Genomic DNA, 16,728 nt, shown 5'->3' on the forward strand with positions numbered 1-16,728 from the left:
AGCCCAATATGGGACTCAAACCCACGAACCGTGAGATCATGACCTGAGCTGAAGTCGGATGCTTAACCGACTAAGCCACCCAGTCGCCCCTGGATATATCCTTTCAACTTAGTGTTTTATATTCTTTGGTATTGTATTCTAGTAGTGCAATTGCTAGATCGAAGAGTAGTTCTACTTTAACGTTTGGAGGAACCTCCCTACTGTTTCCCACGGTGGCTGCACCAGTTTGGGTTCCCACCAGCCATGCAAGGGGGTCCCCTTTTCTGCACAGAGAAAGATCTGATTTTAGAGAGACCTCAGTCTGTATGCAGATGAGCTAGGGAGCAAGGCTAGCATGTGTGTTTGTTTCCAGGGCGGGCCTCCAGCCGATTGTCACGTTCCTAAATGACTTGTCAAGACATCCCTTTTGCTCTTCGCTTTATATGCTGGTGCGTTTTGTTACAGCAAACTAGGAAGGTTCGGTCTGTGTCTTTTTCTGTCTTGTTGCAGCCGGAAGCTGGCGGGGCCGAAGGGCCGAAAGAGGATTGGCTGGATGGAGTTCCGGCTCTTCCACTATGCAGGAGAGGTCACATACTGCACCAAAGGTGAGTGTCTGGGGGCGTAGGTCACGGTCATGCAGGTCGTGCCACTTATTTCACCCATTTAAAGTGCACCATCCAGTAGTTTTTACTTGGTTCACTTTATAGTTACGCACCCATCACCATTTCACCCCAGTGAACACTTCACCCCCAGGGCACCTGGCGTGACTCAGTTAGTTAAGTGGTCAATGCTTGGCTTCAGCCCTGATCATGATCTCACGGTTTGTGGGTTCGAGCCCCAGGTCAGCCTCCACACTGATGGTGCAGAGCCTGCTTGGGATTCTCCCTCTTTCTCTCTGCCCCTCCTCTGTTAGCGTGCTTGTTCTCTCCCTTTCTCTCTCACGCTCTCTCTCTCTCTCGCTCGCTCAAAATAAATATTTAACAAAAAAAGAACACTTCACCCCAAAAAGAAACCCTGTTTGCATTAGCAACCACTCCCTCGTTTCCCAGCCCCATCCCCCACAGCTGTGAGCTAATCTATTTTCTGTCTCCGCAAATTTGCCTCTTCTGGGTTTATCATCTAAATGGAATCACACAACATGTGGTCTTCTGTGTCCGGCTTCTTTCCCTTAGCAGCACGTTTTCAAGGTTCATCCATGTTATTACTTTCATTGCCAAATAACATTCCATTCTATGGATACACCCCATTTTGTTTATCCATTCATCATTTGGGTTGTTCACACTTTTGAGCTCTTACTAATAATGCTCCTATGAACATTTTCTTTTGTCATTTCTCCTTTAGGTTCTAAATTATTTTCACTTCTTTTTTGTTTTTTACAGATCTTTTTTAAAGTAGGCACCACACCCAACGTGGGGCTTGAACTCTCAACCCTGAGATCAAGAGCCACAAGCTCCATTGACTGAGCAAGCAGGCACCCCTAAATTATTTTCACTTATAAATAAGGTTCTCGAAGAATATTTCAAAAGTAATGTTATATATTTTTTTTCTCTTGAATTCAGAGTGGTATAAAAACAGAAAACATTTCAAATGGGATGACTCTCTCTGTGTGGGTAATTGATTGCTTTTCATCAGTCGATAACATACGTCACACAAGAAGTTCCTAACGGTATGGAAAAGTCCAATAAAGGAAACAAAAAGTTCCCTTTACTCCTAGTTTCTCTGTAACCACAGGAACCAACAGTTTCTTGTAATTGCTCTCAGGAAAATAGAAATATCTTTGGCATATACTTAAATACGTGGGGCACACATACACATAAATAACACATGTATGCACACACATTTGAATAACACATACCCACACACATTTAAGTAACACAGATTATTTTGTGTTCTCTCTTTTGCTTTTTTGTTTTCTTTTAATGAAAATGAAAAAAATTGTTTTTTGCTTTTGTTTTAAATGTTTGTTTGTTTATTTATTTATTTATTTATTTATTTGAGAGAGAGAGTGGTGGGGTGGTGGGGAGAGCTAGGGGCAGAGAGAGAAAGAGAGAATCAGGGTTCACCTGAATCAGGGCTCGAGCTCACCCAATGTGGGACTTGAACTCATGAGATCATGAACTGAGCCGAAGTCAGATGCACCCAGGTGCCCTGAATGTTTGTTTATTTTTCAGAGAAATAGCGTGAGCAAGGAAGGGGCAGGGGTGGGGGGTGGGAGGGAGTGGACAGAGGATCTGAAGCAGGCTTAATGCTGACAGGAGAGAGCCCAATGTGGGGTCAAACCCATGAATCTCAAGATCATGACCTGAGCTGAAATCAGACACTCAACCCACTGAGCCACCCAGGAGCCCAAGATCATTTGGATTCCAATTAACGCTCACTACTTACTATAGGCCAGACACTGTCCCAGTCCTTCACCTCTGTTGTTCATTTAAACCTCACAGAAAACTTTTATTGTTATTATCCCCTTTTAATCTAAGAGGCAATTGAGCTCAGAGAAGTCAAGTAACTTGCTCAAGGTCACTCAGCTAGTAAGGGGCAGAGCCGGGATTCAGACCCCCACCTTTTGCCTCGACGCTCACATCCACTCTCTGGAGCAGCCAACAGATTGCACCCCATTTCTTCTGAGATGCTCCAGGCACTCCCTCTAGGGCTGTGTCCTGTGTTTGATGGACACAGCTTGTTTCCAGCATTGTTTCCTATAAACTCTGCCATAGTTGACATCCTTGCATATTCTGCTTGGCCAATCTGTGCATGTTATACACATAGCATAAATCCCCAGAAGTGGCATTGCTGAGTTAAAAGTTCTATCAGAAATTAGTTTGGGGGCGTCTGAGTGGCTCAGTCAGTGGCGTGTCCAACTTTGGCTCAGGTCATGATCTCATGGTTCATGGGTTCAAGCCCCGAGTCAGGTTCTCTGCTCTCAGCGTGCAGCCCACTTCAAATCCTCTGTCTCCCTCCCTGTCTGCCCCTCACCTGCTTGTTTGTTCTCATTTTCTCTCTCTCAACAATAAACATGTTTTTAAAATGTTTAGAAAGAAAACATTATGCTAAGTGAAATAAGCCAGTTACAAAAACATGAAACCCTGCACCATTCCCATGATAAGGTGCCAAGAGTGAGCAAATTCCTAGAAGCAGAAAGGTTCCCAGGGACTTGGCGGGGGGAGGGGGAGTTAGCACTTCATGGGGTCAGAGTTTCAGTTGGGAAGATGAAGTGCTTTGGAGACGGATGGTGGTGTGGCTGTACTTAACGTCGCCGAGCATGTAAAAATAGCTAAAATGCTAGATGTTATGCCTGTTTTACCACAAAAGGAATGTTAGTCTTGATAACTCCAAAAAGTCTTCTTAAAAGGTTGACTCTTAAAAGGTTGATGTCTTTGGTGCATGCCTTTTTTTAGTTGGTTTTGATTTTATAATGTCATTTAGTTACTAACGTAATTATGAGTAACTGATTAGGTTTTCAGCGAGCACTTATAAACCAAGTTTTAACATTGGAAATGGCGAGTTTCCCTTGGTAGGAAGATCCAGTCAGGTCCTTCTAGTCCCGGGGCTTCAGTTTGGCTTTCCTAAGTGGTAGGGATGCTTTTCTCACCTGGCTTCACCTGGCCACTCCTGACATTCAGTACCCCTTCACCATTCTGATGTTATTCCTTTTGTACATAGTTCTTTGCTACGGGGCAAGGGCATATATACAATACTTCACGTGAAGTCTCTACATTCGTGTGATAGCAAAGTGAGAGTTTAGAGTATAGTGTGTATGCCATGAATTCAATTCTGAGGACATCATTCTCTTTTTTCTTTTAATCTTTTTTAATGTTTTATTTATTTTTGAGAGAGAGAGAGAGAGATAGCATGAGCAGGGGAGGGTCAGAGAGAGAGGGAAACACAGAATCCGAAACAGGCTCCAGGCTCTGAGCTATTCTTCAGCACAGAGCCCAATGTGGGGCTTGAACCCACAAACCGTGAGATCATGACCTGAGCCGCAGTCGGATGCTTAACCAACTGAGCCACCCAGGTGCCCCTGAGGACTACATTCTCAACCAGGGACCAGATGACGCTTCCGGGAACATCTGGCAATGTCTAGAGACAAATTTGGTATTTGCAACTGGGGAACTGACATCTTGTGGGTAGAAGTCAAGGCTGCTGTGAAACATGCTGTGGTTTCCAAGACCCCACAACAAAGTGTTTTCAGCCCCAAATGTCAGTAGTGCCAAGGCTGGGAAACTCTGACCTGATCCTTAGGAGATTATTTTCAGGGTTTTCATTTGCAATCGCCAGGGATGGAAATGCATTTAAAAAAAAATTTTTTTAATGTTTATTTCTGAGGGAGAGAGACAGCGTGAGCAGGGGAGGGTCAGAGAGAGGGAGACACAGAATCCGAAGCAGGCTCCAGGCTGTGAGCTAGCTGTCAGCACAGAGCCCGACGCGGGGCTCGAACCCATGAACCGTGAGATCATGACCTGAGCTGAAGTCGGACACTTAACCAACTGAGCCATCCAGGCACCCCTGGAAATGCATTTTTAGGCAAAGCCACTGATTCAAAATTTTTCAACGTCTTACAGGTTTCTTGGAAAAAAACAATGACCTCCTCTACAGACATCTGAAAGAAGTAAGTGTGAACTTCAACTATGTGTGTTTCTCATGGTTATTCGATATCACCCATTACATGGATTTGGGGCTAGATTTGGCCCTCTGGATTTTTCTCTTCAGTACCTTATGGTAGAACTTCAGCATGTCCTCGCCAGAACAGATAGATATTCAAGATCATCCGTACGATGTGCCCCTGATCCAACGTGTCTATCCAAGTGTGTATGTTGCCCCTGCTGTGTGCCAAATTCTGAACCCGCTCTGGATGGTCCTTGTTCTCATGAGGCTTACCGTGGGGGTGGGGAGTGGCCGAGGATAAATACATACATTGACCCTTGAACATGATCCGCCAATCCTCCATGCTGTCAAGCATCCACATATAACTGGGGAGCCTGGGTGGCTCAGCTGGTTAAGCATCTGACTTCGGCTCAGGTCATGACTCATAGCTCATGTGTTCGAGCCTCACATCGGGCTCTGTGCTGACTGTGAGGAGCCTGCTTGGGATTCTCTCTCCCTCTCTCTCTGCCTCTGCCATGCTCTCTGTTTCTCAAAAATAAATAATTTTTTAAAATCCATGTATAACTTTTGACTCCCCACAACTTAACTATTAATAGTCTAGTATTGACCTTAGAAACCTTTCTGACACGTAAACAGTCAATTAACACATATGTTGTATGTTATATGTATTACATATGCTGTATTCTTGTAATGAGGTAAGCTAGAGAAACAATGTTGGTAAGAAAATCTTAAAGAGACTCCTAGATACAGAGAACAAACTGAGGGTTGATGGGGGGAGGCAAGGGGTGGGGAAAATGCGTGATGGGCACTGAGGAGGGCACTTGTTGGGATGAGCACTGGGTGTTGTATGTAAGCGATGAATCACAGGAATCTACTCCCAAAACCAAGAGCACGCTGTACACACTGTATGTTAGCCAACTTGACAGTAAATTATATTTTTAAAAAAAGGAAAATCTTTTTTTTTAATGTTTTATTTATTTCTAGGGGAGAGAGAGAGAGACAGCGTGAGCAGGGGAGGGTCAGAGAGAGAGGGAGTCACAGACTGAAACAGGCTCCAGGCTCTGAGCTGGCAGTCAGCACAGAGCCCGACGCAGGGCTCGAACCCACGAACCGCAAGATCATGACCTAAGCGAAAGTCGGACGCTTAACCGACTAAGCCACCCAGGTGCCCCTCAAAAAAGGAAAATCTTGAAATACATTTACAATACTGTGACTGTAAAAAAAATCTACATGTAAGTGGATCCAATGATTCAAATCCATATTATTCAAAGGTCAACTGTACATGGTAAGTTATCCATCAGTGAGTAATGCTATGAAGAAAATAAGGAAATATGATTGAGGGGGACATTTTTTTTAAGTTTATTTATTTATTTTGAGAGAGACAGAAAGAGCATGAATGGGGGATGAGCAGAGAGAAAGGGAGAGAGGGAGAATCCCAAGCAGGCTCCACACTGTCAGTGCAGAGCCTGACACAGGGCTCGAACTCACAAACTGTGAGATCATGACCTGAGCCAAAATCAAGAGACTGACGCTTAACTGATTGAGCCACTCAGGTGCCCCCAGGGAGAGAATCTTTTAATTAATTAATTTTTTTTTGAGCAAAAGCACGTGCATGCAGAGGGACGGGGTTGGGGGAGAGGGGAGAGAGAGAGAGAGAGAGAGAGAGAATGAATCCCAAGCAGGCTCCACACTCAGCATGCAGCCCAAGAGTTGGATGCTCAACTGACTGAGCGACTCAAGTGCTCCTCAAGTTAATTTTTTTAATTAAAGTAATACAGATTATTTTCAAAATGTGTGCACAGGGGAACAAAGCTGGCGCCATGTCACTATGTTTCTCTCCTGAGAGACAGCTGTTCTAGCCATTTGTCTGTGTGTCCTTCCAGGGAGGGTACAGACCAAGACGTGTGTATATCTCACTCTTGATCTTTTTTCTTCACACGATAATTGTATACTGTGCATGTGGTCCTGAATCTTACTTTTTTCCCTTAACACCGTATCTTGGAGATCATTCTTAAAGAGCCAGTTCATTCTGTAGCAGCTGGACTGGGCAATAATGATTGCTTCACCATGTCAGAGGGAAAACAATCAGCTGGCCTCACCGTGTAGATAGAGCAGTGGATCCAGTATTTAAACATTTCCTTCCAGGGCACCTGGGTGGCTCAGTTGGTTAAGTATTCGACTTCGGCTCAGATCATGATCTCGCGGTTTGTGGGTTCAAGCCCTTCATTGGGCTCTGTGCTGACAGCTCAGAGCCTAGAGCCTGCTTCGAGTTCTGTGTCTCCCTCTCTCTCTGCCCCTCCCCTGCTTGTGCTCCGCCCCTCTCAAAAACAAATAAATAAACTAAAAAATACCAAAAAAGTGAAGCTTTAAACATTTCCTTCCATGTTTGACTGTGTTTTCCCCCTTTTTCAAGTGCTCCTGAAGTAAATGGCTCTGGGACCTTGTGCACACTTGCTGAGCTTTCCTGAAGGCCCTGTAGTGGTTTCTGAAACACTGGATGTGGAGCTCATTTCTTTTACTTGCAGGTGCTCTGCAGGTCCAAGAACTGCATCCTGAAGGAATGCTTCCTGGCGGCTGAGTTAGAAAACCGGAGAAGGCCACCAACGGTGAGTGGGGAGGTGGGGGGAAAATGCTCCTGCAGAATTAGAAAGGTAGCAGAAATCAGCCAGAGGGCACAGTTACCCCCAGTTACCTATACATTTTAAGCTGTCCTTCCTTTTTCTGGAAATATTGCTAACACGTTCTATATACTTTCCAAGTGTAGCAACCAGTGTGTTTATTTGCACTCACTGAGTGCCTACTGTGTAGGGGGGCACAGGGCTGAGCGATAAAATGGACAAGGTTCCTGTTCTCACAGGTCTTATAATCTAGTGGAAGAAAGCATGGGAAAATATCATTAAAGAAATAAATAACTTAAAACAGTGTGTCATAAAGGAATCTTGGTATCAGGGAAGTGAGAGGGCAGTGGGGGTAATGGCCTCAATGGCGATACCGGCTCTTACAAGGCACTCATCACATATTTGTGAAGTGAGGGAAGACTTCTGGACAGGCGTTTGTTCAGCCTCTGCTTGACGAGTCTGAGCTTGTAATTCTCAGGCCAGGACACTCAGAGCTTTGTTTTAGTGGGCAAAATGGTAATGGGTAAGGCAGTCTGTCGGGAGCTGGGACCTAAAGGGCTAGCCAATCTTCTCTGTGTTTACTTGGAGCTGCAATATCTACTTAACTCATTCTCTTTCTCTCTCTCTCTTTCTTTTTTTCTTTTTTTTTTTTCTCCCTCTCTCAAGGTAGGGACTCAGTTTAAAAACAGCCTGAGCAGCCTTCTGGAAATTCTCATCTCTAAGGAACCTTCATACATCCGTTGCATCAAGCCCAATGAGAGGAAAGAACCCAGTGAGTCATGAATCATTCTGAACACTGAACTCAGAGAAATAAGGCTGGGAGGAAAACCAAGGTGGCAGTGGGTTAAAAATCCTAAAAAGACAAAACAAAACAAACAAACAAAAAAAACACCACAGCCTTGCTCTTTGTCCTCCAAAAATTATTTTCATTTTTAAATAATAGAAAGTAAATGAATGGGGAGGGGAGAGGTTTTGTTGGTGGTCCTGCGTGACCATTGCTCAGAGTGTGGCTGGTTTCAGGTGAGCCAGGCAGATGTCAGAGGGGAGGGGAGGTAATGTTGCCTGTCTCCAGCCAGTGAACAGTTTTCCAAATGGTCTGTGACTTGGGTGTCTTCCACGCCTGTGCCATGGTCAGCAACGCAGTTGTATAGCCAGAGGCTTACAGAAGGCAGGCAGGAAGACCCCGTGAGTGAAACAGGATATAAGGCAATAGGGAGTGGAGGGTTCCATGACAAACTGCAAAGGGCACATGCCATCTAAACGAGCAGTGCTGCTCCCATCCAGCTAGTTGCTGCCATGTGGGACCCTTCCCCAGAATGGCCAGATATCCTGGGTTTTATAAAGAGAAGCCAGAAATCCACGTTTTCCTGTAAATTCTCCATGAAAATAAAACAACACAGTTAGGACCTGACAAAATATGTCGGTGGCCAGATCCAGCCCACAGATGATCAGCTTGCAGCCTGTGGTCTGTCTCGGTTGAAACGGAGCCATGGGATCCTTTCCTCTCCCTTCTGTGTTTCCAAAGGCAAGTTTGACGACTTGCTCATAAGGCATCAGATCAAGTACCTGGGGCTGATGGAGCACCTGCGGGTGAGACGGGCTGGCTTTGCTTACCGGCGGAAATATGAGCATTTCTTGCAAAGGTAAAGTTTGTTTTGTTGATCCAAAGCTGGTACAAATACCTACCGTGTGGGGACTCTCAGGGTGTGGTGCTGAATAAAAGGCCAGCCCCCAGGCAACTCTGGTGGTTCTTAATTGCTGGAGCCTTGACTATGATGAATACTAACATTTTGGAGAATACGAAACTGATTTAGTTTGCCTCCTTCCCTTCCTTACCTTAACCCTGTAACTTCTTGGAGTCCAAGAAGCTCAAGGCTAGTGCATAGACCTGCCACCAGGGGGCAGAGTGGGCAGTGCACCACTCGAGTCTGTACTTCGCTGGGGAAGACCCTTCCCGTGGTGATTGTAGGTGCTAGTTTAGAGCCTTCAGTCTGGGAGCCACCCTCTTGGCCTCATGGGCTATCGAGAGAAGCAGGTGTAGTAGTGTGAACATAAGTTTATAAGGATTTAATGATAGAATCCCATCGCCACCGTCACTCGAATTGCTTGTGCATCAGTACTTCATTGGTGGGGGTTTCTGTGTGAATCTGTGCTACCAAAAAAAAAAAAAAAAAATCAACGCATTCTCACACTCTCAAGGGAAACATAATTAAATGGTTATTTTTGTGGGTCTCCATGGGTGAATACGCGATTTCATATTTTAACCTGACACTAAGCTGCTTTTGAGCTTCAGCTTTATAAAAGCCATGTACACGAGCTTACATTTTTCATCACATTTCTTGCCTTTTGCAACTTACGTCAAGATTCTGTCCTTTGAAACTTGAGCGTTTTCTAGCAGCTCCTCTTTTTAGCCCCTGATTTAGTGATCTCAGATCTTTCTCTACCAAGGATCATGTTTGTTTTTCTCCCATGAGCCTCGTGTCTTGATAAGTAATATCTGTTTATAGGCATTTATTAAGTACTAATCTCCTTATTGTTATGTTAATGATTTATATGCCTGCTGATACCCTTTAGCTGTAACCCTCTTATCTCCTTACCACACCCCCACTCTAGCTCTAAGCAGTCACTATAGATTTCCCTATTCTGGACATTTCATATGCATGAAATCATACAGTATGTGGCCTTTTGTGACTGGCTGCTGTCACTTTGCATAGTGTTTTCAAGGTTCATCTCTGCTGTATTGGTACTTCATTCCTTTTTAGGGCTGAATCATATTCCATTGTGTGGACAGACAGACCACATTCTATTTATCCATTATCAGTTGATGGGCATTTGGGTTGTTTCTGCTCGGGGCTATTATGAATAATACTGTTAGGAACGTACATGCATACGTTTTTATGTGGACATGTGTTTTTATTTTGGGGGGTGTATACCTACGAGTAGGTTGCTTGGTTGTATGATAATACAATGTTTGAGGAACTACCGGACTATCTATTTGACTTTTTTTGTTTTTGTTTTTGGAAGGTGCCTCCTTTGCACACTGTGTTTGCTCATCAGCTACTTGTATTTTATTCGCCACTTTCACATATCTGTCTTTTCTGAGTCTGACTTGTGGTGGAGATGGCCAGAATCAGCAGCCGCTGCCCTCCCCAACCTCCAAACACATGTGCACTTGATGTTCCCATTTTTTTCTTATTTTTTTTTTACAAATAGTTTATTGTCAAGTTGGTTTCCATGTATCACCCAGTGCTCATCCCCACAAGTGCCCTCCTCCGTGCCCATCTCCCCCCTCCCCCCCACACCCATCTGCCCTCAGTTTGTTCTCAGCATTCAAGAGTCTTTCATGGTTTGCCTCCCTCCCTCTCCCCCACTATTTCCCCCTTCTTCTCCCCCATGGTCCTCCGTTATGTTCCTCCTAATCCTCCTACAGGTGCAAACATGGTATCTGTCCTTCTCTGCCTGATGTTCCCATTTGTCTGCATTTTTTTGCACTTCACACATCTTTTTTTCTACTTTGTTGTTGTCTGAGGCTCCTGCGCTCTTTCCATAAATACTAGTGAGCACCTGCTGTGTACCAGCGCTGTCCTAGGTGCTGGTAACTGCAGGGGACAGGACAGACCCCACTGCGTCAGGGGGTTTACTTCACAGTGGGCGGAGCTCACTAGCTATAATGAGGTTATAGGAGGTCAGGTGGGGATATGTCTTTGAAGGGGGGAGTGAATCTGGGGAGGGGAAAGAGGGGCAGGGTAGAAAGGCAGAAGGCTTTACCTCTTTAGGTAAGGTATCTGAGAGTGAGGGAGGGAGCCATGAAGGTATCCAGGAAGGACAGTGATCCAGGATGGAGAGCCTGGAGGTGGGAACTGGGTGGGCTGGAGGCCAGTAGTCCTGAGGAGGGGCTAAAGATGATCGAATGTGCGTACCTGCCTGGCCTCACTTCCCTTGATCAGGAAGCAGTTGTATCCCACAGGTGAAGAGGATGGAACTTCCTAGTCTCACTCCTCTGCCAGCATTTGCGGCATCTCCTCATTCCCCATTGTTTCTGTCTAGCCCATGTTTGGACAGCTTTGATGGGTGCTGATGATGGGGGTGACCTGGACCAGCGGGAGCAGGGCCTGGGGCCATGCTGTGTTCCCTGGGGTGGGCATGTCCCTGCGCCCTTGTGCATATGTGGCTAGACTGAGAGTGGTGATGGGGAAGAACACGGCACACTCCATGCCTGTCTTCGTTCAGGCGGCTATAACGAAGTACCGTAGGCTGGGTGGTTTACAAGCAAAAGAAATTTATTTCTCACAGTTTGGGAGGCTGGAAATCTGAGCTCAAGAGACCAATAAGGTCATGTTCCAGTGAGGACCCTCTTCTGAGCTGCATGCAGACCCATTCTCTCCGGTGGGGGAAGAGGGCAAGGGAGATCTCTGGGGGCCTCTCTGATTAGGACAGTTACCCTATTCCTGGAGGCTCCACTCTCTTGACCTCATCGCCTCCCCCAGCCTCCTAAAGCCATCACACTGTGGGTTAGGGTTTCAGCGTGTAAACTTAGGATAAGGGGACGACGCAAACATTCAGGCCTTTGCCCTTCATGGACTTGCTCATAAAGTATAGTTCCTGGAAAATCCACTTTTAACAGCAAAAAATGTGGGATCCTGGGTGGCTCAGTTGGTTAAGTGTCGACTTCGGCTCAGGTCATGATCTCGCAGTTCATGAGTTCGAGCCCCGCATCAGCCTCTATGCTGACACCTCGGAGCCTGCTTCAGATTCTGTGTCTTCCTCAATCTCTCTCTGCCCCTCCCCTGCTCACACACTGTGTCTCTCTCAAATATAAACATTAAAACAAATTTTAAAAACGGTGTAAAATGTGATTTTGAAATAGTACGGACCATATAACAATATTAAGGGCAAGAGGCATAATAGGAAAAGCGTGGCCAGCATTTTTTTTTTAGTCTTGGACTGTGTCCAGTACTCTCCACAAATCTGAACCCAGGGAGTGTGGTCCCCGTCCAGCGGCTCTAGTTATATAGTTTCTGCCCAGGTGCTTTGAATTCTGCATTCTGTTATTTTGTTATGTTACAGACAGCTGTGGTTCTGTCTATAGTGACCACGTAGTAGAAAGGAGGTGGTTTGTCGTATGCTGACATCAGGTTCTTAAATCAGCATTACATCCAAAATTACCCTCGAAAAGTCCCTCGTCACTCACCAAGCACAGTACCTTTTCCTCCCGTGCTGGACCACGTTTATCGATTCACTCATCAGCAGACATTTGGGTCGTTTCTGTCTTTTGTCAATAATGGAGAACGACACTGAACGTTCGTGCATGAGCTTGTGTGTGGACGTATGTTTTCATGTCTCTGCGTATATACTTAGGACTGGAATGGAGTTTCTTGGGTGGAGTGTCTGGATGATGTCATTGTTCTGTGAAGACAGGCCAAACCCACCCTACTGAGACTGTTTCTCCCTTTTATCTTTCTTGCCAAGTGTATGTTATTGAATTCAAGGAAGTTGGTTTGATGAGTCGCTAGATTGTGCTGAGTGGCTGACATGCCCCAGCAGAGCACATCCTGAGCTCTGGAGGGGGCGGGGGTGGGGAGGGGTGGGTGTGAGGTCCGAAGGCTTTCTGGAAGGGCCTCTCCTCTCCCCAGGTACAAGTCCTTGTGCCCAGACACCTGGCCGCACTGGCACGGGCCTCCAGCAGAGGGCGTGGCACGGCTGATCCAGTACATCGGCTACACGCCCGAGGAGTACAAGTTAGGGAGGTAAGTGGCCAAGAAATCCCCGTTAAAAAGCTATGTGCGTTGATTCCTATGCATCTAGAGTCTGGAGCCGAATTTTTTAAGGAATTTCTGTAGATTTACAAGTAGATCCTTCCATCCACTCCATTAATGCAGCTTTGTAAAGAAAACACTGTGTACTTGCTCTCCATGCTTTGCTCATACTCATAACATTTCACAACATTTCTGAAAGCAGCTGAGTGTCCACAGTTCAGCTCAATTCTGACATTGTCTACCTAGGTAGTGTCCAATGCCCAAGGTAAGGACTCAGCCCCACAAGCCTGTCTACCCCTCCACCCCCCCATCCCCACCCTGCTTCAGATGCCAGTTGCAAGTCCTGCTGGTCACCTGTGGTTCTCACGACTGACTGGCTATCTATTGGAGGTTCCCAGGACCCCCTCTTTGGGTTCAATTGATTTGCTAGAGTGGCTCACAAAACTCCGAAAACATTTTACTTAAGCCCCTGCATGGCTCAGTTGCTTGAGTGTCCGTCTTCAGCTCAGGTCATGATCTCACGCAGTTCATGAGTGTGAGCCCCCACATCAGGCTCACTTCTGTCAGCACAGAGCCTGCTTCAGAACTTCTGTCCCCCTCTCTCTGTCCCTCCCCTACTTGCGCATGGGTGCTCTCTCTCAAAAATAAAAATGAAAGAAAAAAGAAAACATTTCACTTACTGGATTGCCTGCTTATTACAAAAAGATAGAACTCAAGAACAGCCAGGTGGAAGAGATGCACAGGGCGGGGTCTGGGGAAGGAGCCTGGAGCTGCCACGCCCTCTCCGGGGGCATCTAGAGCATTAAACCACCTCCTTGGGGGGGTGGGAGTATGTGGAGGCTTCATTACTTGGGCACGACTGATAAAGTCACTGGTCATCAGTTCAACCTCCAGCCCTTCTCCCCTACCTGGAGGTGGGGCTGAAAGTTCTCAGCCTCTCGTCTCAAGATCAGTTTCCCTGGCAACCATCTCCCATCCTTAGGTTATCCACAGGGCTTTGCACACATCACTTCCTTAGCATAAACTCAGGTGTGGTGTGGGCGAAAGGGATCTGTTAATGACAAGTAAGACGCCCATTTCACTTTTCTCACTTTGAAACCATTTCAGGAACAAAGTCCAAATATGACAAGGAAGTCGTGATCCTGGAACAAGACAGAGACTAAATATATATATTTTTTAATGTTTATTTATTATTTTCAAAGACTATGCACAAGGGGGAGGGGCAGAAAGGGGGAGAGAGAATCCCAAGCAGGCTCCGTGCTGTCAACATGGAGCCCAACTCGGGGTTCGATCTCAGGACTCTGATCAAGAGTCGGACACTTAGCTGATGCTTAACTGACTGATCCCCCCAGGCGTCCCCAAATACGTATTTTTTATTATGAGTCACAACGTCACAAGTTGCAAGTAGTTGGAAGGGCCGTATCAGTGCTTACTGGGAGAGATTAAGTTAGAAAGGAACCCTGTGTTCTGAGCCTCACTCGGGGCTGGGTTGAACTCTGCCTCCAAAATGAGTTTGCCTGGTCTTTTTATTGTTCAAATGCACACAGGACCTCTCAGAGGAGATGTTAGGACTTCTGTGAGGCAGAAGCTCCTCAGACACCCCAGAAGGTGGTGTTCTAGAACTGAGTACATTACTGTACTGGGGTTGTCCGTGGGCTGGAGAACTTTTGTACACGTTGGAAGCATTGAGGCAGAATTCAGTTTGTCCTATTAGTCATTTTGGTCAGGGTTAATTTGGTAGTAGGGAGCAGTGCCCAAGTGTATAGATGGGCATTCCCAGGCCACAGAGAATCCAGCTCCGGAGATCTCTGCCTTTGATTCACTCAGGGGCTTCGACTGCCGACTCCTATCTCCCACTCATATATAGATAGCCCTCTGTGGCCATCCTGGTCCCTCTCCATCCTTACGCTTCTGTCCGAGGACCTGCTTCAAGTATGAATTACATCTCTCAGCCAGATCCCTAGGGGGATGGGGCTTAGCACATGCTGAGGGAGGCAGACTAAGGTCATAGGTGGTGAGTTACCCTCACAGGCTGGGTAGGACAGGCAGTAAGTGATGGATATTGATAATTTAGCTTTGCTGATTGAAGGAATCTTTTTTTTTAAATTTTTTATAACACATTTATTTTTTGAGAACAGACAGAGCGTGAGTGGGGGAGGGGCAGAGAGAGAGGGAGACACAGAATTGGAAGCAGGCTCCAGGCTCTGAGCTATTAGCACAGAGCCTGACGTGGGGCTGGAGCTCATGAATTGTGAGATCATGACCTGAGCCAAAGTCGGATGCTTAACCCACTGAGCCACCCAGGCGCCCTGAGGGGATCTTCTTTTAAACTGAGACCCTTGGGAGTGCTGGGGGCTCAGTTGGTTAAGAGTCCAACTCTTGATTTCTGCTCAGGTCATGAGCTCACATCAGGCTCTGCACTGACAGCGTGGAGCCTGCTTGAGATCCTCTCTCTCCCTCTCAGCCCCTCTCCAGCTTGTACATGCATGAGCTCGCTCTCGCTCTCTTTCTCTCTCTCAAATATTTTTTAAAAAGATAAAATCTAGGGGCACCTGGGTGGCTCAGTCGGTTAAGCGTCCAACTTCAGCTCAGGTCATGATCTCATGGTTCGTGGGTTTGAGCCCCGCATCGGGCTCTGTGCTGGGGAATAGCTCAGAGCCTGGAGCCTGCTTCAGAGTCTGTGTCTCCCTCTCTCTCTGACCCTCCCCTGCTCACGCGGTCTCTATCTCAAAAATTAAAAAGAAAATAAAAATAAAAGATAAAATCTAAAAAACAAAAAACAAAACAAAAAACCTGAGACTCCTATAGGAATAGGAGTCTTCAAAGCCCAGGGAACTAACTTCATGTCAGATCAATGTAGTAGTTTCCTGAAGCTGATAATAAATGACCACAGACTGGCTGGCTTAAAACAACACAAGAATGTTCTAGTGGGGGGAAGGGGGGATGGGCATGGAGGAGGACACTTGTGGGGATGAGCACTGAGTGTTATGTGGAAACTAATTTGACAATAAACTATTTGTAAAAAAAAAAAAAAAACAACAACACAAGAATGTTCTCAAGGTGTCGGTGGGCTCTGGGAGGACCCTCCCTCGCCTCTCCCAGCTTCTGGTGGCTCCTGACCTTCCCTGGCTTGTGGCCACTTCCCTCCAGTGTCTGCTTCTGCCTTCACATGAACTTCCCTGTGTCTGTGTGTCCTTTTCCGTCCCTGCAACGCACACACACATTGGATTTGGGTGAACCCTACCCTCTGTCCAGTCTCCTCTCAGTCCCTATCTTGATGATGTTGGCACAGACCCTATTTCCAGACAAGATCACATTCTGAGGCTCCGGTGAGAGGACACTGTTCGAGCCAGCCAACTAATCACGACAACATTCTTTTCTTTCTCTTCTAGAACCAAAATATTCATTCGTTTCCCCAGAACTCTGTTTGCTACCGAAGATGCCTTTGAATTTAGTAAACATCAATTAGGTATGATTTTTTTTTCTGTCCCAATTTCCATAGACTGTGACACGAACCAGCTTAGCGTGGGTTCCATCTTACATGCGGTGTCTGATCTGATGGAAGAAGCACACGCTTGGGGAAACCCAGAACGAGAACACATGGGTTTCTATGCCTTAATGCGTGTTTGGAGGGCAGTCATGGATGTGCACAGAAACCTAAATGCTGGATTACCATCCTAGTTCTTAGGATCCAAACCTCAAATGAAGCTCTGAACACTTTGTTCATACCAGCATCTGATGCTGGAAGGTGTCTCCTCAAAAGCCTGCAGTCA

The 16,728-nt window shown here is 46.2% G+C and overlaps 1 protein-coding gene across 1 annotated transcript in view; it reads left to right on the top strand.

The window, feature by feature from the left end:
* Positions 1-16,728, top strand: part of MYO1H (myosin IH) — a 46,889-nt gene that overhangs the window by 20,557 nt on the left and 9,604 nt on the right. Inside the window, exons 14-20 of the mRNA XM_039241492.1 lie at positions 490-584; positions 4,539-4,585; positions 7,107-7,187; positions 7,866-7,971; positions 8,725-8,842; positions 12,833-12,946; positions 16,348-16,424. Coding sequence (XP_039097423.1) covers positions 490-584; positions 4,539-4,585; positions 7,107-7,187; positions 7,866-7,971; positions 8,725-8,842; positions 12,833-12,946; positions 16,348-16,424 — 638 coding nt within the window. The remainder of the gene's footprint in view (positions 1-489; positions 585-4,538; positions 4,586-7,106; positions 7,188-7,865; positions 7,972-8,724; positions 8,843-12,832; positions 12,947-16,347; positions 16,425-16,728) is intronic.

The sequence above is a fragment of the Hyaena hyaena genome, unplaced genomic scaffold (genome assembly GCF_003009895.1).
Source record: "Hyaena hyaena isolate Hyena2069 unplaced genomic scaffold, ASM300989v1 scaffold_0, whole genome shotgun sequence".
NCBI lineage: Eukaryota > Metazoa > Chordata > Mammalia > Carnivora > Hyaenidae > Hyaena > Hyaena hyaena.